At 36.2% G+C, this 22,042-nt stretch overlaps 1 protein-coding gene across 4 annotated transcripts in view; it reads right to left on the bottom strand.

Annotated features, from left to right (window-relative positions):
* Positions 1-22,042, bottom strand: part of Brinp3 (BMP/retinoic acid inducible neural specific 3) — a 461,904-nt gene that overhangs the window by 64,838 nt on the left and 375,024 nt on the right. For all 4 annotated transcript variants that reach the window (XM_004659507.3, XM_045142019.1, XM_045142018.1 and 1 more), the window contains exon 7: positions 6,088-6,310. In XM_004659507.3, the coding sequence (XP_004659564.1) occupies positions 6,088-6,310 (223 nt within the window). The remainder of the gene's footprint in view (positions 1-6,087; positions 6,311-22,042) is intronic.

Genomic DNA, 22,042 nt, shown 5'->3' with positions numbered 1-22,042 from the left:
ACCCACCATCCCCATGGGATTGACCTGCATCCCCAATGAGTAAAACCTCTTCAGAAAAGAGGCAGGGATGGGCTGGAGATATGGCTTAGCGGTTAAGTGCTTGCCTGTGAAGCCTAAGGACACTGGTTCGAGGCTCAGTTCCCCAGGTCCCACGTTAGCCAGATGCACAAGGGGCACACGCGTCTGGAGTTCGTTTACAGAGGCTGGAAGCCCTGGCGCGCCCATTCTCTCTCTGTCTTTCTCTCTGTGTCTTTCTCTCTCTGTCTGTCACTCTCAAATAAATAAATAAAAAATTTAAAAAAAAAAAAAAGAAAAGAGGCAGGGAGGAGGGAAATAATGGGATGAACATGTGCTTTTTTACAAAATAAATATGTCCATATATGATAAATAAATTTTAAAAATGTAAAAGCTTTTCTTATGAATTCAGTGATAATACTAAAGAATCAGACATTGTAATGTTTTATAATGATATGTATCACTATTTGAACATTTCAAAATTATTCAATGTTTTCCTAATGAAGAGTTCATGATTTTGTTTTTTATGGGTAGGAATTTAATGTAATTGACACTAAATTGTTAATGATGTTGAGGTGTCATTTATAATGCTGCCAATAGAATTTTAATATTTATGAAAGATTATAGTTCAAAATTATATGGCAAGACTACTACAATTCTCACCTTGACAACAAATATGTCAAAATCTAAACCTAGAGATTAGAATGGATTCACACAGAAACAACTTTGAAATTACAACTGAGTTGAATAGACAAAGGAAATGTCTAAAAACACCCGACAAATGTAAATGACATATGTGATAAGCAATACTTACTATTACCTTTTGAAGTATATTATTGTCAATGTAAATGCCTATAAATGTCAATATTTATAATTTTTGTAGCACACAGATATAAATATAGGTGTATTTTCCACATATTCATACACGCGTGTATGTACTTAATTATTTTATGTACAAAAACTCATTGGATTGCTCTCTGGTTTCTGTGAATATTAAGGTGCACTTTAACAAAAATGCTTGATATATGCTTATCAAATAGGAGTCAGGCCCCATATGCTTAGAGCTTCCTACTTGGCAGGACAAGTCACCTAAGACACATCAATACTTTACTTTAGTGTTCCCAGACATAAATTAGTATCTCCCACCTTAGACACTGATAATTTTTACAATTTCATTTTTATAAGAGTTACTATTATTTTTTGTTCTTCCTCAAATATTCTGTATTCATTAGTACTGAGTATTTAAACAATTTGTTCTATATTGTATGTATCTGAAGGAAGAATGAAGTAAGACTTCTGCCTTTACCATCAAATGATGTTTTTAAAGATTTTATTTTTATGAATTTATTTATTGAAGACAGAGAGTTTTAGAGATAGAGAAAAAGAATGAGATTGGACATGCCACAACCTCTAGCCACTGCAAACGAACTCCAGATGCATGTGCCACCATGTGCATTTGGCTTATATGTCTGTCTCTCTGCCTATCTATCTATCTATCTATCTATCTATCTATCTATCTATCTATCTATCTATCGAGCTATCTATATTTCTATGTTTTATTGACAACTTCTATACTTATAGTCAACAAATCATGGTATTTACCTCCCCTCCCTGCTTTCCCCTTCATAATACTGTTCTCTGTCATATCCCCTCCCTCTATCCATTAGTCTCTCTTTTAATTTGATGCTATCATCTTTTTCTCCTATTATAAGGACCGATTTTTGACTCTACAGATCCCACATAAGCCAGAAGCACAAGGTTACTCATGCTCACAAGGTGGCGCACACACACATGGAGTTCAATTGCAGTGGTTGGAGGCCCTGGTTTAAATTCTCTCCCTCTTTCTGTCTCTCTTCATCAGGTCCTTAGAGGGAACACCTGAATCAAAGGGACCTGGAGAGGGTGTGATGAAGACTAACCTTAATCTTCTCCTGTTTTTTTTTTTTTTTTTTTCCTCTCTCTCTGTCTTCATTCTTTCTTTTTACATTACCTATCTTTTTCTTCCTTCTTTTCCTTTGGAGCTGGTCTGTAATTCCCAGTACGAGGATGTGGTTAACATCCACAGTGAGCTGTAGACCAAAGAGACCTACTAGGTTTACCCAAAGAAGACAAATTTCTGTCAGAGCACTTGATTATCCACCAAAGTTTAATAGTAAGACTCTCTCTGTGTCTGTCTCATTAAAAATTATGGTGACAAACTCCAGCTTTGTGCTGCAGCCTGAACATCCTGGCTCATGTGAACAGTTGGTTATTGTGTACAATTATGGAAGTTGTCAATAAAAAATAAATTAAAAAAAGAAAGCATGTTTAAGAAAACATGTATTTATTTATTTGAGACAATGAGAAAGAAGTAGAAATTAGAGGAAAGAGAGAAGAGTGAGTCTGGGCACACTAGGGCCTCCTGATGCTGTAAAAGAACTCCAGACTCTTGTGAAACTTAGAGGATCTGGTTTTGTTGCGCACTCAAGAATTGAACCCTGGTAATAAAGCTCTGCAAGCAAGGACCTTTAATCACTAACCCATCTCTTCAGCCCAAGAAACACATTTCTTATCTCCTGAATTTCTGAGAACACAATATCATATGTTCTTTGAGTGCCATGCTATATCAAGTCCAAAAGGAAAAACTGCAGTGTATGTTACAAAACAATTCAATTCAGCAAGTCTTATGCATTGAAAATGCATTTTGATAGCCTCAGTTTGTTTGTTTTGCCTATTCTAAAACATTTCAGCATAACAGAAAATGAAATATCATCCTGAGGAAGTCAAGAAGTAATGATAAAAGCTGGAGAAATAAGACAAATGAAATGGATAAAGAATGAAGACTTTTGTTTTTAAAATAACTGTGTTTATAATTTAAAATGCCAGAATGATATGTGAATTAAAATACTCAAAACACATTTTAGCACAGTATGCATATTATTCAAAAGTGGTTGTTAGCAGTTTATTCATTAGTCTTTCAAACAATTATTAAAGTAATCACAACAAATATACAACTTTATTTTTGTACTGCAGTAATAAACTGCTGTTTTTTTTTTAATATATGGGTGTATGCATGTGTTCATGTATGTAGAATGTTGGTGCACACATGACCAGATAAATACAAGGAGGTCAGAAGACGATCGTATAAGTTGTATCTTGTCTACCATCAGAATCCAGGTGAGCTTTTTTGCTGTCAATGCCAAGCAAGCTGCCTGTGAGCTTCCAGTGAGTCCCCTCTCTGCATCCTATCATGCCATAGGTGCACTGGGAATACAGACAACAAATACTGTGCCTTGATTTGGACATGCTCTAGGGATCAGAAATGTGGTCCTTATACTTGTACAGCAGGTGTTTTACCCCCGGAACTATTACCACAATCCTCTCATATATTGTAGTGTATACTTTTCTTACTTGCATTTTATAGTATTCTATTAAAATGGAAAAATAATGAAAATGGAAACAAAAGCTCCTTTCACTATTAAATGGATCCTTGTTATGGAAATAAAAACTAAATTCAATAAAGCTCTTTATATAACAAGAAATCTGTATTGCTTTGTGAAAGTAATGGATGACTGGCAACATAAGAATTATGTTAAATTAAAAATATCAATCCAAGAAAAGCCTGCTATGATCTTTGATTTATTTTAGAAGCTTTGGGAAACAAGCATTTATCTATCCTTTATTGAATTCTGCTTCAAATAACATATATTTATCTTATCCTACTTATTTTTTACACACTCAATTTATGTCAGCTTTTAGCTACTCAAATTTTCCTTATAAATGTTCTACTTTAATAGCATATTTGCATTTTCAAATCATACTTTGCTCTTACTGAAAATTAATATGGCTTCCATCATATATTTTCCAATGCTATCTGCTGTTTGCAGTTCATGTTTTTCCAATCACCTCTGACACACAGCTGAAGATTTCCTTTACATATTTATTTAACCAACATGAAATTCACATTCTTTGATTTGTGGGTACTGATATCTGCCATCTCACTTGTCCAGTGCCTCCTTGTACTTTGAATATGTGTGTGTGATTTTGCATACATGTTTATGTACATGTGTGTATGTTCACATACACACCCAAGTATCATTTTACTAAGCAGAGCCCTATAATTAACATGCTGATAACTAGATTTAGCGATTTTCTCTGTAGTCCATTTCACTTTCGTACATTTCCTGTTTGGGTTAAAAAATTTAGAAAACCAAAAAGTGAAATATAAAAATACTATACAGACAGCTGGTACACCATGGCAAATTCAAGAATAAAAACTATTGCTGTCTGGGGAATGTGAGCAGGTATTTCACAAAATATACAATGGTCTATAAGCACAAGAAAGCATGTTCATTTTTGCCATTAGGGAAATGTAAATTAAAGCCATCTGGTATTACTTCCCACACAGTGATGTTGTTCTAATCAAGATATAGGAAATAACTGTTTGTATAGATGTGGAGTGAATAGAGGTGCCATCTGTGCAATGAAGAATTATAACATGGTGCAGCGATATGGAATAAAAGAGTTGACAACTCTTAAAATGCTTAAAACTGAATTATCTTATGACTCAACTCACACTTCAACATATACTCAAGACAATTGCAAATGCATGACCAAATAAAAGTATATATGTGTGCTTATAGAAACATTAGTCATAAAATAGTAATAAATAAAAAAAATAAATTGATTAAAAATGTTTTGCCCACACAGTACTGATATTCCAACATTGATGGGCCCAGCCCATACAGCTCCATGCTGAGTAAAAGAGGCAGTTACAAGGAACACAGTCTTTATAATTACACTCATATAAAATATCCAGTATAGGCAATCCTGTACAAAACAATATAATATACAAATCTATAAAGATAAATAGCCCACAGGCAGATGGGGTTAAATTTATTTCTAATTGCTATTCTTCTTTGTGTTGTTAGAAAATGTACCTTAAATTTAGGTTGTGGAGATGTTTGTATACATTCTGGGCATAAGAATACAAAAAAATGTCATTGAGATATTTTAAATGGAAATTTATTAGTTTATTAACCTTCAGGGTATGTTTTTATAGTAAAAAAAAATCTAGAAATACAGATTTACCCTCTTAATGGTTTATAGATCAAAAGAAAATTGAAGAATTTTATAATAGAAATAATGGCACAAATGTATATTTTTGTACTTCTATCCTATATTTCCCAGGGCCTTTCTCTCTGATATTTTAACCAGATCTCCAATAGATAAATACAATTTTTTATTTTGTTTTTATTTTTATTTATTTATTTGAGAGCACCAGAAAGAGAGAAAGAGGAAGAGAGAGAGAGAGAGAGAGAGAGACAGAGAGAGAGAGAGAGAGAGAGAAAGAGAATGGGGCCACCAGGGCCTCCAGCTACTGCAAACGAACTCCAAGATGCATGTGCCACCTTGTGCATCTGGCTTATGTGGGTACTGGGGAATTGAGCTTCAAACTGGGATCCTTAGACTGCACAGGCAAGTGCTTAACTGCTAAGCCATCTCTCTAGCCCAAATATAATATTTTTAATGCACCAACCAGTCAGCACACCTTAAAATAGCAAATATAAAAATTGGCTCACCCCCAAATATTTTAATAACCTGATTTATTCATACGAAGCCCTAGACATTTCTATGGCTATTTTCAGATTAGTATAAATGAGATTTACAATTTTATAAATAGTAGAAATAAAAATAAGCCTTGGATTATCTTACTTGAAAATTACAAATGGATAAATTTCAGTTTGTGCTTTTGTTGAGTTCATATGCTTACAATATCACTATGTTGCTTTGTATTTTTTGTCATTCATCGCCATACAGTTACAAATGGATTACAATGTGAAGAAGTACAGGGCAGTTTCTTGACTATAATAAAATAAAAGCAAAGTAAGTATCAGTATATATGTCTCCCGCTGCATTAATACCTTGGAAAATAACTACAATTTATTATTTTAATATTTAAGGGGATGTGTTGTTATCTCTAAGAGTAGAAATAATAATGCAGTACATATATTACCACACCTCTACTCACAAAAGTAAATAGAGCTGGGCTGTCAAGTCAAGCTCCTCAGCTTGCTCACAAGCACGTCTTACCTTTGTCGAGGCAGGCTGATGAGGGGCTGCTTGTGGCACCTCTTACTAAGGCTAAAGAGCTTGTGGACAATCCTCTGAGCCTTGAGGAAAAGCTGCTTCATGCTGTTCTCCAGTAGTTCATAGCGGCGCTGAAAATTAGAATCCATTGTCCACAAATGCATTATTGTTGAAGTGTTGAGGAAATAATTCATGGGTAGCCTTTTCATGAAGAACTTGAATTCATCTGAAAAATGTGAACATTCAACAGTTTAATTATAAAGATTATATTCCCTTTCACCCCAAACACACTGAATGCATTAAAATACAAATGAATGCATAATTTTTAAGTAGCAAATTAATAGAAAAATAGTTTTTTGGACATTTTAAGATGGCTGCTCTTTTTGATCTGCTTTATAAAAGAATTTTAAATTTGTGCAGGCACAAATAGCTTTAGCAGGAAAGTTCAACTGAAATGCTTCCATACTCTTCCTTTCATGAGATTTGGACCATTTTTTCCCCCTAATCAATGGTAATGCTTTGGTCTTCATCTTTGGAACTAGTATAAATGTTTTTCTCTCAGTGTCTATGTTAAAGAAGGATTTTGAATAATTTTCACTAACACAGTATAGAAAATACATAAAATAATTACTGGGTAATTTTTTTAGTCTTTACAGAAAAAGGGAAATATTTGCAAGTAGGTAATTTTAATATTCAGTTATGCATTCCCTTTGTTCTAGGTCAAATTCAATTTGTCATAGCAAAGCAGTTTAACATGTGTGTCCTAAAGAGAAAAACAATTAAATTTAAAGCTCTGAATTGGCTGCTGTTTGGTGTCAATAATTGTCATGCATGAGATTATTTTCCTCTCAAATGCCTGATTGACCTACAATAAGAATAAATTTTGATATTATACTGAAGCAAATAACACTCTAAAGGATCTATTAATTACCTAAGCACACAAAATAGCTGAGACATTTCCTAAAGGTAAAAACAACAAGTGCATCAATTGATAAGTGGTTAGAAAAATGTGTTAGACATTTGTAAGAGTTATTTCCTGCCCTAGTCATCAAGGTCTTATTCAGTCTACAACATAGATAAACCTTGAACAACCCCCCCCCCCACACACACACACATATACTCCTACCTCTGCCTCATGAATGCTAGGATTAAAGACATGTGCTATCATGACCAGTTTTAATTATATTTTTAATCAGTTAACTAAGATGTTTATTTCCATTGGGCCTTTTCATAACTTTTATTTTGAAGTGAGGGTTAGTCTTCCTGCCACTCCTCCTCTTACCTGAATCTCTCCCCTAACAAATTTAAACTTTTCTTTTTTTATTTATTTTTTTTAAATATTTTTTTTGTTCATTTTTTATTTATTTATTTGAGAGCAACAGACACAGGGAGAAAGACAGATAGAGGGAGAGAGATAGAATGGGCACGCCAGGGCTTTCAGCCTCTGCAAACGAACTCCAGACGCGTGCGCCCCCTTGTGCATCTGGCTAACGTGGGACCTGGGGAACCGAGCCTCGAACCGGGGTCCTTAGGCTTCACAGGCAAGCGCTTAACCGCTAAGCCATCTCTCCAGCCCAAATTTAAACTTTTCTATTCCTAGTACTCCCTGCCTCAACTTACATATCGACTGCAATGAAGATTTTAAAATTCAACTCAACCTACTGATTAACATTCAGAGATGCAACTTTAGCAAAACAAATAATATGAATGGATATTGAGTTTATCTGAGAGCAAATACATACATGACAAATATTTTGAACATTAAAGAAATAAATTTTTACCCAAAGAAGAAGAAAGAATAAAACACAACAAAGAATATTGTGAACAGAAAAAAAAAAAATCATTTGAGATTTTAGAGTGTATCTTCAAGAGGCATGCTTCACATTATTTTTAAAGTAAGCTGACTATAAAGATTCTTGTTTGACAATATTCATAGTTTGCTTACTGCCATATGTCTCTTTTGAGAAGCTTCTTCTACTGAGTAAAGAATTGGTGCATGGAAATTGGGAAGCACTCCCTGGATTATTTACAGAACAGATGCCACTACTTTGAAAACTAATCATTCATTGCATGTCAGCTTTACTTGAACACTTTTGATAAGTCTTTATTGTATTATGTGTATGCATACACACTTTCTGCATTGTATTGGGAAATATAAATCATGCAATTTTATCCAACTTAAAATATTTTAAAGTATAGTTTATGTATTTTCAACAATGCTAGAAATACTGCTGGTTCAGTGAAAATCATCAGCTTGCAATTTTTATAAACCAGTTTTAACTTGACACATGACGAATGACTTCATTATGAAGTCATTAGAGCACTATTGACAGTCACCCACAACACTGACGAACACCTGATGTGCACAGACCCTACAGATGTGTGAATATATGAGAGCAAATGTGGGTAAACCTATCTTCTCATTTTATAAATGACTAATTAATGATATGTTTTTTTCAAGTGCTAGCAAAACATCTTCTTTGCCTGAAAACTGTTGTACTTAAAAGTCAGTAAACTACCTAGGAATATTACAATAGACATATTTTCTTGCATTTTTATTATTATTAAACTTAATATTTATAGAAGAGATCAATGGCACATAAGAATTATTCTGAGTTTTTGAAGCTGTAGATTAATTCCTGTAACATTGTTGACTTGAGGTGTTTGGTATTTTTTTTTATTCTTCTCTTGTTTCACTATCATTCTAGTATGGCTTATTCTTTCCTGTAGATGCATGGAGGTATTTGTCTTGTTTTAAGTAAAGGAGTCCTTCAGTTATCTTCCATTGAACTGGTGAAGGGAGAATGACTCTATCAGCCCGTTTTTCTTCTGGAAATATTGCTTTCTATTTTTCAACTATTTCACCAACTAAAAATGTTTAGTCCATTATTTGATTTTAATTAATTAACTCTTACTCTTTCAGATGGCGTGTTACTAAAGTTCAAGAGGGTCAGCTTTAGGGATAACATGTAATTTTTCTATGTTAGACGGGTGGTAGCAGGCTTGATCTTCAACATTCCCCTGAAAATGGAACACTGTCTCCCAAACCTCACTATTAAAGACTACTCATGATGGAAGTGTAGCAATAGTCAGTAAAATAATATCATCTCTTAAGTATCAATGATTTAAAGAATGAAATGAGGACTGATCGTCCTGTTATTTGGGGTATAAGGGGAAAGTTAAATGGAAAAAAAAAAAAAAAAAGAAGACCACAGCAGAGATCTTCAGGGTAAGACAAGTAATTAGTCCTGATAGAGAAAAAGTAGACAAGAGAATCATGTGTGCAAGAGGGAGTGTCAGGGGCAAAGGACAGGTGGTAAGGCAGTTTTGTCTGCAGGTTGACATGAAAAATAGAGATAAAGAAGAATAATCAAATATTGTACGATATTATCAGCTATCAGGAATTAGAGGTACAGAAGCCACACAAAACTAATAGAAAAGTATAAGCAATGTTAGAGAGAAGAGGAGAGACTCAATGGAAGAAGCCAAAAAAAAAAAAAAAAAAAAAAGAGAAAAGGAGAGCAAGAGGGAAAGGGAGATAGAGGCAATCAATACTAATTAAGAAGGAATATATGTGAATGCATGTGAAAGGGGCAGAAAGATGGATAGGGCAAAAGAATATGAAAGCAACCTGGCTTGTTAGTTATGTGTAGGGTTTAGTCCTGATTCTAAGTCTCTTGATATTCCTCCTTGGTTGCCTGAAGTCTCTATCTCCCCAGAGCAGAGGAACTCTTGTTCTACAGTAGATGAGGTTGCAGATGTCTCGTCAGTAGGCAGTGCTTCACATGTAAAGTCTCAGATGCTGGTCACACTACTTGACTTCCTTTAGCAGTCCATTTGCTAGTGCTATTCCTTCTTCTGTTTAATCTTTCCATTTTCCTGGTTGCAGCTTGGAGACTGTCTATGTTCTTTACAGGTTCTGTCTCCAAGCAAGTTTCTGCTTTCCTGATGATGAACTCACTATCTCCTCACTGTCTGGCAGAATTCAACTGGCCCATGTTCACCCTGGAGTTACCTGCTCTGCGTTTCCTGAGAGTGCAGTCCACAAACAGTCAACCTCCTGCCCAGCTGCAAAATCAGCAGGACATGTTATCTGCAGCTGTGATTTCGGAGTGCTACTAGAAAACCTAGTGTCTCATTCATCTAATGTCACTGCACTCCTCTTGCCTGAATTCTCTGTTTACTGCCCTTTAAGATGCCAATCAATGAAAATACAGATTTTTGAGTCTTTCTACACTGAGAACTCTGTCTCAGTGTCTGGAGTTGGAGATCCTTCTTGCCTAGAGTGGGGCCTCCCCAAGCCAAGCAGATACATCAGAGAAAGAATGGATTTTTCACTCCTCGTTTCTATATTTTTTAAATTTTATTTTGCTATTAAAGCTAGAAATATTCTTCTGGATACATATTACCAACCTTTCTACATATTATACCCTGAGTACCTGGAAGAGAATTATTGTCATCCATCTGCTGTATTTATATCTTCATGTTGTTTATACTTATGATTCACATGTGTGAGTGGGATTTTGCAAAGGAACAGTTTCCATAGATGCACTGATCTTATTGAGATTTGCTACTGACATCCAACTTTTTATAGGTTCTAGGGAACAGAGCTCTGTTTGTCTGGCTTGTGCAGACATCTCACAAGACCACTGATTTGTGTTGGATGTGGCAAACTCTGCCCAGGACAGTAGAGATAGAATTTTGAATATTCCAAATCTCTATTTACTATTGCCTTAAAATATATTTTCAAAAATGCTGTAAAATATTTTGGCATTTAAAAGTTTCTAGAGCATTAGCAGCATATGATTTTCTCCTTGGAGAGTAATAGACTTTTATTTTCTAGAAATGATGTACTGAGTTGTCAAATCACCAAAAACTGGTCAAAAGCAGAAGGCATTTCTGTTGAAAAGTAAAAGCAAAAATTGTAAAGATTGGGCAAGAAAAAAAATCATTTTTTATATTTCTGTTTGCTTAATTTACAATATGTCTAGAATTACACTGTCCTACCTCCAAGTTTGACAATTAGATATCAAATTATTTTTATCACTGACCTTCAATGCACTTGTCAAACCTGAATACTTTCTAAGAATACAGCTATTTCTTGCTTGATTGCCACTTTCTTAGCAATAGCATTAGTTTCTCTACCTTCTATGTTACTCAACGGCAACATTTTTTTTTTCTGGGAAAATAAACCCTTGGCACCATGGAGGTACTTTCCTTATGTAGGCAAGATATAAATTTTTCAAAGTGGGATAGAAGTAAGGCTATGTCTGCAAAAATGAAATAAAATACCACAGCAAAGCTGAGACCGAGAATCTGGGAAGATTGTGCCCTCAATCGTTGAAAGCTTCAGAGGTATAGTATAACATCCTGTCTGTGAGGAAGTGAACTAGGACACACACACATTGACATGCTCCACAATTCTCATTAGCATTTATTTGTTTTTAGTTTTACAAATTATTTTTTTTTCAAAACATTCCAAAGAACTACTTGACTGATTTATATCCATGTAGAATTTTCCTATGTATCCACAGTGAGTGAACAATGCACCTCTGAGTGACACCGTTATCAGTGCAAGTCTATGCAAACCTGTTCTCACACATGAACACAGAGATTACAAAATGAAATAAAATGCTACCAAACTGCATAAAGTAGTGGCAAGCCATTCACTAGCTAGTGTATAGGCCCAATTAATGTATATGTATACAAAAGCGCTGAAGCCAGAGGCATATCCTAGTCCCTTATAGTAGCAACTTCAAAATGTTTACTTTAGCTAAATAGTCTACATTATCAGAAACAGTGAAATATATATTTATATTAAATACCTTCAGTTCAAAGAGTTTTCAGTCCTGAATTGTGTTACCCTGTCTATGAATGTTGCAGTTACCTACAAGTTGCTGGGCACACACAAGGCCAGAAACCGCTTATGGGGGAAAAGGGTTTATTTCGGGTTTGCAGAATCCAGAGGAAACACCGCTGATGGTGAAAGAAGATGGCTAACTTCAGTAGGTCAGTATCAAAGAAAGACCGCCAACTAGCCTCTAGTCACAGGCAGCCAGAACACAACCTGCTTCTTCTGTATCTGGGGGTTGGACTACAAGATCTGCACCCAGTGACATACCTCTTCCCCAGCAGAAAGCCACATGATGGAGACCCAAGTTGCAAGCTCAGTCTTGATCAAAAACCCCAACGTCTATGGGGATATGCATTCAAACCACCACAATGACATTTACCATGTGAAAGGAAGTACTTAAAAATAAATCTGCATTGGTAACTAAAAAAAATTGGGTAAGATGAGTCCTCGATTTTCCAAGTCCCCTATATGCTGCAGGGTGAATGCATTTTCTCAGCTGTAGAATTCTGTTCTAGTCACTCAGATTTGGCACTAGGTGTTGTTTGAAGACAAAGCAGATTTCTAGAACTACTTTCTCTAGAGGTAATGGTTGCAGCAGTAATAGCAATGTTTATTGGATTCAGGTGTTCAATGTGTTTAGCACTGATGACATCACTAAATATTGTTACAAGTTTTCCTTGTTTTCTGCCTACAAAATAGAAAAGCTTGGCTTCCTACCATTCTTAATGATTCTATGTGCAATATTTTATCTTTAGTGTTTTTTAAAATTTTTACTTTATGTAAACTATTTGAGATGGGAGAATGAAAGAGGCAGATTGAGGCAGATAGAATGGGCACAACGGGGCCTCCAGACACTGCTAGCTCTCTATTCATGTGCCATCCTTGTGCATCTGTCTTATGTGGATACTGAGGAATCAAACCTGGGTCCTTAGGCTTTACAGGCAAGTGCTTAAACCACTAATCCATCTCCCCAGCCCCTATAGTGAATTTTCTATTTGATAAACTCAGTTAAGCCATTTCCCTCATTGCAGGAAAAAAAAAATGCGGTATTACAGATATACAGGTATCAGAAGTAATTTTACACTATAACGTCCAAAGACAATTGACAAAATATGTGGTTGGCTTTCTAGAATAGTTGAGACATAAAATGTTATAAACCCATACAGCACTAAACATGAAAATTCAGTAAAGTAAAACATCACAGGCAAAATCAAGAATGAAATACTGCTCCTTTGATCATGTTTTTTGTTTGTTTGTTTGTTTTGTTTTGTTTTGTTGGTGTTTTTGGAGGTAGAGTCTTACTCTAGCTCAGACTTACCTGGAATTCACTAAGTAGTCTCGGGGTGGCCTTGAACTCATGGTGATCCTCCTACGTCTGCCTCCCAAGTGCTGAGATTAAAGGTGTACGCCACCATGCCTGGCCTTTGATTATGTTTATGATAACGCACTCTCGATTTCAAAGTAGAGTATGAAAGTTCTGAAGATTGGGTAACTTGTTGCAACTATCAGATAAGGCTTGCTTAAAGAGCTTAAGTGTCTATATTTTCTTCTAAAAGTGTAAAAAATTATTGGAGACTTTCAAAGACTTGCCACAGGAATCATTATCCTTTGAAGATGGAGGACTTCCAAACAATGTTTGGTCCTAAGATTCATTTTAAATGGCTGGAGACTAGTTATGTTAAAGGTAGAAAGAGCTACCATTGGAAAGCCAATGGTATATTGGCAACTTTGTAGGAAATTTTGAATTGGTTCAAAAACCCAAAATCTCAACTCCTGCTTTCCTTATCATCTCCTCATTTAAAGAAAAATATTGAAAAATACAAAAAATAATCCAGCAGGTCCTGGCTGCTTGACAGACTAACCTTGCTTTGGCTTCAGAAATTATAAGGAATTTTAATCAAAGGACTGACCATTTTGAAACCAGTGTTTACCAGGACCCAGTTCAATTTCCAGTCATATCTCAAGAAGCTTAATGAAAGTATTGTATCTGCAGCCATTTTTTTTTTCAACTATATATTGGTTGCAACTATCAGAGCTGGCTTGAAAAATGCAGCACCTCTAATAAATGCTATATTTAACTGTTTTCTATAGGCTGGGTACCCATGCCTGTGTGAAAATCAAAGGAGTTCTCTGAAGTCATTGAGGATACAATTGCCCCACTGCAGTTGAGACCCCAGTACAACTATTAGCTTCTAGAATCACAGTGGATTTAAGTACCATAATGCATAACAGGCGTGTGTGCCACTTAGGAAGGCTGAGCATAGAATTTACTAATCTGTTCAGTTTTTATGGATCTAAACACAAAGAATCACTTGAAGTCCTTCTGGTCTGTATAATTCAAACAACAACAAAGTAAGGCAGACTTTTACCTGACAATAAATGTCTTGATGAGTCAGAGAAAATAGAAAATCAAACAATGAATTTTGTCTTGAAATATTACAAACAAAAGCATTTCAAAAGAACATACTTGAATGGCAAGTTCATGTTCCCAAGACTATAAATGCTACAATGTTCTACAGATCATAGTGTAAGCCTTATAGAGATATGGTCATACATAGAGGATGTTCCCTGTAGCCCTTCGAAAAATAAGTCCAAATACATTGTGGTGGATTTTCTTGCTGAGCACAATTGCAGAAATTAGTGTTCAATCAATATTTTGTGGTAATGGGGGTAGTATTAAAACCCCATCAGTTAATAACTCACCATATTGGTTATAATTTAAACACAGAGTCATTTTAATTAAAGCTGCTATTTCTGATGGGGAAGCTGTACTTGGGATTCAACTCCTAGCACAACTGCCAATGCTTCTTCTCTGATGAAAGCTATTTTCCAATCATTGTAAGCAGATACCTGAAACAGTTTTCCTTCCTATGTAAGTCATTAATGTCAAACATCCACATTGTATTCTATAGCTAAATATGGAGCCCCATTCACTATATTCTTGTTTTCATATATTTATTTATCAACTTAATTATTTGAGAGAAAGAAGTAGAGTGAGAATGGGTGCACTAGGACATTCAACCATTACAAATGAACTCCAGACACATGCACCATCTTGTGCATCTGGTGTTTACATGGGTCCTGGGGAATTTTACCTTCGTCCTTTCACTTCATTAAGCCATCTCTCCATCCCAGAGTTTTTCTTTGTGTCATATAAATGTTTTGTCTTTTAAAGATGTAGACCCTCCAGTACAATCTACCTTATAGAGCTATAGTAGATTATCTCTGGGATGCCACAGGACCCATTTTGCCAATAACACAATATGGCATAGATGTAAAAGATACAAGTAACTACTGCCCTAACTATTCGCACATACCTTGGCAGTGTGTGCTGCAAATAAACTGTATTGCTTCCTGAGCATATTTTGATCTCCCTATCAGAATGACGAGCAGTGATTGCTTCCTCATCCCCCTTTAATTAGAAAGATGGAAAATCTCTGGAGTTGCATGAAGTGAATTCTCTTATGACATTGTTGATAATGATGACTTCAATGATCTGTATTTGGGTGGCAGATGTGCCAGCTGCAGATTCCTCTGCCCCGTTGTGTTCTCAGGAGATTGCTTCTGCTGTGTGAGTTCCGGATCATTCCTGGCATAGCCCCTGAGCCAGCATCTCCAATCCTCATGCTGATACTCTGGGCTTCACAATTCAATGTCTTTAAATAAATACATTTTCTGCTGTAGTCAGATTCTATTCTTGTAAGGATGCTGACTGAGACAGTTAATTGAAGTCTCAAGGGTAATTACAGTCTGTGTAGTTCAACAAATATTTATTTACTGTCTACCTTGTGCCAACCACTGTGCTGCTTAAATATGTAAGCTTCAATAATAATTAGTGATATAGCTATAATAATGAGATTTTCTGTATAAGATATCCATGTAGGTTGATTTAGATAATTGCTATGAATACTCAATAAAATTAATTTTACATGTCTAGCAAATATAAAAAAATGCCAGCTCTTTTGTTCTCTTTTATAATAGATTCTCTGCTGCCATGACTATCATTCTGAGTAATTTATATCTGCTATACATTTAAAACACATAGAAAACTTAGGATATATTGCTATTATAGTTGAAATTTGTTGATGAGAAAAATTTCCTTATCAAGGTTTAGTTTAGCAAACTACTTGAGGTGAAATTGCTAATAATTAAAATTAAAAGAAAAACACCTCTCTATTTGAAAAACAAACAAACAAACAAACATAAAGCCTTATGTCTCAAAAAGTACAAATCCTGGGCTGCAGAAATGGTTTAGCTTGTTAAGTCACTTGTCTGAAAAGTAGGGGATCCAGGGTTGATTATCCAGGACCCACATAAGCCAGATGCACAAAGTGGTACATGTGTTTGTTTGCAGTGGATAGAGGCCCTGGCATGCCTATTCTCACTCCTCTCTCTCTCTTTCTCTCTCCCTCCCTCCCTCCCTCCCTCCCTCCCTCCCTCTCTCTGTCTCTCTCTCTCTCTCTCCTTTTCCCTCTCTCAAAATAAATAAATAAAAATAAATAATATTTTTAGAAAAAGTAAAAAAGTATAAATTCTCTGAGAGTTGACATAGAAATTGTTAATATTCTCTGTATTTAATAAGTGCTTTTGTTTAGTAGATTTTCACAGGTATTACCACATAGTCTCATAATAACCAAGAAGTAAGACAAGTTAATTTTGTTGGAATGCAATGTGAAACTAATTTCAATTATAGGGTTATTGCACCCAGCCAACATGAGAGGAAAATAATAGACCTGAGGAAATTTTTGAGAGAGATAATTATATATTTCTACAAGGGTCATAACTGCATTTTATTTTTCTTTTAATTTTTACTTTTCAAAAACATAATACAACACATTATTATAGTATGAACTGGTTAAGTATTTTAAATGACAAGATGAAGACAAATAAACCACTGAAAGTAAGTACAAATATGTGTAGAATAATCCATATGGAAAGTTCTGAGCTTTGTCATATAAACATGATGCCAGTGACTTATGTAGGAAAATAAAGTCAAAGTATGATGTATATCACAATTCCAAAGCACAATACTGTATTGGAAAGGTAACTCGGACTCAAGAAAGAAAAAAATAAGATAAAGCAGAAGAAGAGCTAGAGACTTGGCCTAGCAGTTAATGTCCTTGCCTGTAAAACCTAAGGACCTAGGTTCAGTTCTCCAATAACCATTGAATGGAAATACAAAACAAAAGAAAACAAAAAATAAACCAAGGTGGTAAAGTCAAATGGTAATCATGGAAGAAATATTTTAGTGAGAGGGGAGAGAAAAAAAGGGGGAAATGAAATGGCAATATATATGTATATATTATACATGTTTGCAAGCAAAACATAAAATTAAATTTAAAAAGTCATAAAAGAATAATAAGCAAATGAGGCAAAATAATGAAATACATTACAAGTATAAGGACAGAATTTCTAACAGACCTGTAGTAACCCTAAACATACATTTTATATTTTATAGTATATATTTGAATGCTGTGTCAGTTTCAGCTTTGATTATTATAAAAATCACAATATTGATAAAATGTGAAACATGCAAAAAAGGCTCTCTACCCTACTGTATCAAATATTCCATCAAGATTTAATTATTCATGTTAAAACAACCAAGTACATCTATTTTATTAGTGTGCAAATTTACTTTTTTCTTTAATAGCTAGCAATATCATAGATAAAATGAATATTTTCAGAAAAAAATTATGGATTTTTAATTTTTTTTCAAGGTAGAGTCTCTATTTAGTGTAGGCTGGCCTGGAATGCACTATGTAGATTCAGGCTGGCTTTGAAGTCACAGTGATCTTCCTACCTCAGCCTCTAGAAAGTGCCAAGATTAAAGGTCCATGCCATCTCACTTGGTTTTATGTTTTGTTATCAAAAAATAGCGCTCAACTTCTAGCCACGATGTTGACCGCCTAGCTGCCCTGCAAATCCCGGGGAAGAAAAAATAAGAAATTAAGGGTTTTCTGAGTCTTCTTGTGAGTGGGCGGCTCAGAAGGAGAGAAATCAGGGAATCGCGGATCCCCTCACAGGCTGGCAGACCACTCATTTCACCAAATAGTTGTTGCACTCTCCCACCATCCCATGCCCTATCCTGTCCCCACCGCCATCCCACGCACGGTGCTCCGCCACCTCCAGCCGCCATCCCGCGTCCCGTCCCACGCCCGGTCACTGTCCCATGCACCGTCCCACAGCGCCCCACCGCATCCCACGCCCTGTCTGGCACCCGCCACAGTCCCTGCACCACTGCAGTGCCATGCACTCCCCACTTCTCCCCACTGTTGCACCCGGCTGGGGGCCCACCACCACTGCAGAAGCTTAAACTGCTCTGCACATTTGCCCACATTACTGTTCCTGCCACTGCACATTCAGTGAGAACAGTCCCACAGCAACTGCCACACAAACCCAGACTGGGCCTCTGGTTTGCGGCAGGTCAGGTGCCTTCCCAGCCAGCCCCCATTCTCCTGAGATGGGGCAGCACAGACTGTTTCCAGGTCCCAGTGTTCCCAACCAGAGTTTGGGCTGCTTCAGGACTTGGTACCTCAGTCCCCCTCCAAGCTCAAACACAGGCAGCCTTGGCGTATTACCACTTGAGAATTCAGGCAACGCTGGCGCCCCTGTAGGGCAGTAGATAGGCAGCTCTGGCAAGTGGGAGCCAAAGCACAGGCTGCTTGGCAACTGCCCCAGGCTGCCTCAGATTCCCATTGCACTAGAGCCCAGGCTGATCCACCCACCCACATGCCCATACACTGTCAGGGGAAGACCACAGCACAAAAGAAATACCATGAAAAATAGATCACCTAGTCCTTCAAAGAATAATACATCTAACCAAAACATAGAAGAATCATCAGGATCAGAACATCAAATTGAAACTATGAGCAATGCAACCCTGCCCAACCTACTGATAGAACTTGCAGGAAAGCAACAAAGGACTGACAATCATGTGGATCACTAAGCTAGAACAAATTGATAAGGCCTTTGAGGAGTTCAAAGAGATTAAGGGATATGAGAGAGAGTGAAATAAAAGAGGACCTTAAAAATCAGCTGGCCACACTAAATGAAAACATAAAGAAATGCAAGGATGAATTGCAAGAATCATCAAGAAAATCAGAAAATGATATGAAAAGGAATCTTCACAGAGAAATGGAAATGATACATAGAAAAGTAGTAGAAAACACAAACTTAATTGAACAAGTCCAAAACTCTCTACAGGCTCTCAAGAATAGAGTCAGTGAAGTGGAGGATAGAAACTCTGATCTGGAAGACAAGGAAGAAACAGTTCAAGAGTTCAAAAACTTCAGTAAGTTCAAAAGTTCCTGTGAAAAGAACATGAGGGAATTGTGGGATACAATTAAATGTCCTAATATCAGAATCACTGGAATACCAGATGGAGAAGAATTTCAGACCAAAGGCATGGATAAATTATTTAAAAAGTAATTGAAGAAAACTTCTCCAGTCTCTTAAAAGAAAGGCCCATCAAGATACAAGAAGGCAACAGAACTCCAAACAGACTGGAACAAAGGAGAACTCTCCAAGACATATTATCATTAAGACTCTAAACATTGACACCAAAGAGATAATCCTAAAAGCAGCTAGGGAAAACCAACGCTCCACTTTCAAAGGTTACCCCATCAGAATTACTTCAGACTTCTCAATGGAAACCCTGAAAGCTAGAAGGGCCTGGAGTGAAACTCTCCAAAGTCTCAGAACCTATGGATTCTAACCCAAAACACTCTATCCGGCAAAAGTATCCCTCATAATAGATAGTGAAAGAAAAATTTTCCACGACAAAACTCAGCTTTACAATTATATGAACACAAAACAAAACCTACAGAGAGTATTTCAGGAAATTCTTCACAAAGAAGAAACAAATAACTAAACTCAAAACTGCCTATAAGAAGCAGATCCCAGCAACCAAACCCAGAGTAAGCACAAGAAACTTTAAAACCCATGAAAACACCAAAACACATCTACTACCACAATCTGGCAGGGATCAAATCAAATCTCACAGTCATTACCCAAAATATGGCCTTAATTCACTCATCAAGAGACACAAGCTAATAGGATGGATCAAAAAATTAGACCCCTCAACCTGTGGCCTTCAAGAAACCCACCTCACCACTAAAGGCAGACACCTCCTCAGGGGAAAGGGGTGGAAGACAATATTCCAAGCAAATGGGAATAAGAAACAAACAGGTGTAGCTATATTAGTATCAGATAAAATAGACTTCAAAAAAAAATAATAAAAAAAGACAAAAGCCACTTCCTAATATCAAGGGAATGAACCATCAAGAGGCTCTATGCACCAAACACAGGAACATCACAGTTCATAAAACAAAACCTACTTGACAATAAAACAGAAATAACCAGGCTGGAGGGATGGCGTAGCAATTAAGTGCTTGCCTGTGAAACCTAAGGACCTCAGTTCGAGGCTTGGTACCCCAGGACCCACATTAGCCAGATACACAAGGGGGCACATGTGTCTGGAGTTCATTTGCAGTGGCTGGAAGCCCTGCCATGCCCATTCTCTCTCTATTACTCTCTACCTCTTTCTCTCTCTGTCACTGTCAAATAAATAAATAAAAATAAAGAAAATAATGAAAAAAGAAAGAAATAACCACCAACACTATCATATCTGGGGACTTCCATTATCAGAAACAGACAGATCATCCAAACAGAAACTCAACAGGGAAGAAAGAGAGCTAAACAAAACCATAGATCCTTAGACCTAACAAATATCTACAGAACTTTCCAACCCAAATCCACAGACTACACATTCTTCTCAGCAGCCCATGGAACAATCTCTAAAATAGACCATATACTGGGTCCCAAAGACTGACTCCACATATTTAGGAAAATTGACATAATTCCCTGCATGATATCAGATCACAAAGACAAAAAGATCTCAAATCAATAACCTAACCATCCACCTAAAGACACTGGAAAAACAAGAAAAATCCAACCCAAAGAGCTCCAGAAGGAAAGAAATAATTAAAATCAGAGCAGAAATTAATGAACTGGAAAACAAGGAAACAAGTAAGACAATTGACAAAACAAAGAGCTGGTTCTCTGAAAAAATAAACAAGATTGACAAACCCATGGCCAATTTGATCAAGCAAAAAAAGGAGAGGCTTCAAATTAACAAAATTCAAAACTAAAAAGGAGAGATCACAACATACATAAGTGAAATTGGAAGAATCATCAGGACTTATTTCAAAAACCTCTACTCCAAAAAACTGGATAATGTGGAGGAGATGGATAAATTCCTGGATGCATACCATCTATCAAAGCTAAACTCAGAGCAGATTAATCATCTCAATGAACCCATCACACTCATGGAGATTGAAAAAGTAATAAAAGCCTCCTCAAAAAGAAGAGACCAGGACCAGATGTTTCTCAACTGAATTCTATCAAACCTTCATGGAAGAACTCAAACCAATCTTCCATAAACTGTGCCACACAACTGAAGAATAGGGAACACTACCCAACTCCTTTTATGAAGCTAGAATCACCTTAATTCCAAAACCAGGCAGAGATACCACAAAAAAAGAAAACTACCGGCCTATTTCCATAATTAACTAAGATGCAAAGATCCTGAACAAAATCCTCACAAACCGAATCCAACAACACATCAAAAGCATCATCCACCTTGACCAAGTGGGATTCATCCCAGGAACACAAGGGTGGTTCAACATATGGAAATCTGTCAATGTAATACACCACATAAACAAGGTTAAACATAAAAGCTACATGATCACTTCAATAGATGCAAAAAAGTCCTTTGACAAGATACAGCATCACTTCATGATCAAAACATTGGAGAGAATTACCATAGATGGCACATATCATAACATAATTAAAGCAATATACAAAGCTCTGAAGGCCCAAATAACACTTAATGGAGAGAGACTGGAGAAATATCCATTATGATCAGGAACAAGACAGGGTTGTCCTCTCTCACCTCTGCTTTTCAATATAGTACTGGAAGTCCTAAGTCAAGCAATAAGACAGGAGAAGGAAACAAAAGGGATGCAATTTGGAAAGGAAGAAGTTAAGTTAGCTCAATTCACTGATGACATGATTGTATATGTAAGAGACCTGAGAGAATCCATC

This window comes from Jaculus jaculus, chromosome 1 (genome assembly GCF_020740685.1).
Source record: "Jaculus jaculus isolate mJacJac1 chromosome 1, mJacJac1.mat.Y.cur, whole genome shotgun sequence".
In the NCBI taxonomy this organism is placed as follows: domain Eukaryota; kingdom Metazoa; phylum Chordata; class Mammalia; order Rodentia; family Dipodidae; genus Jaculus; species Jaculus jaculus.
This window is presented reverse-complemented; position numbering and strand designations above follow the sequence as displayed.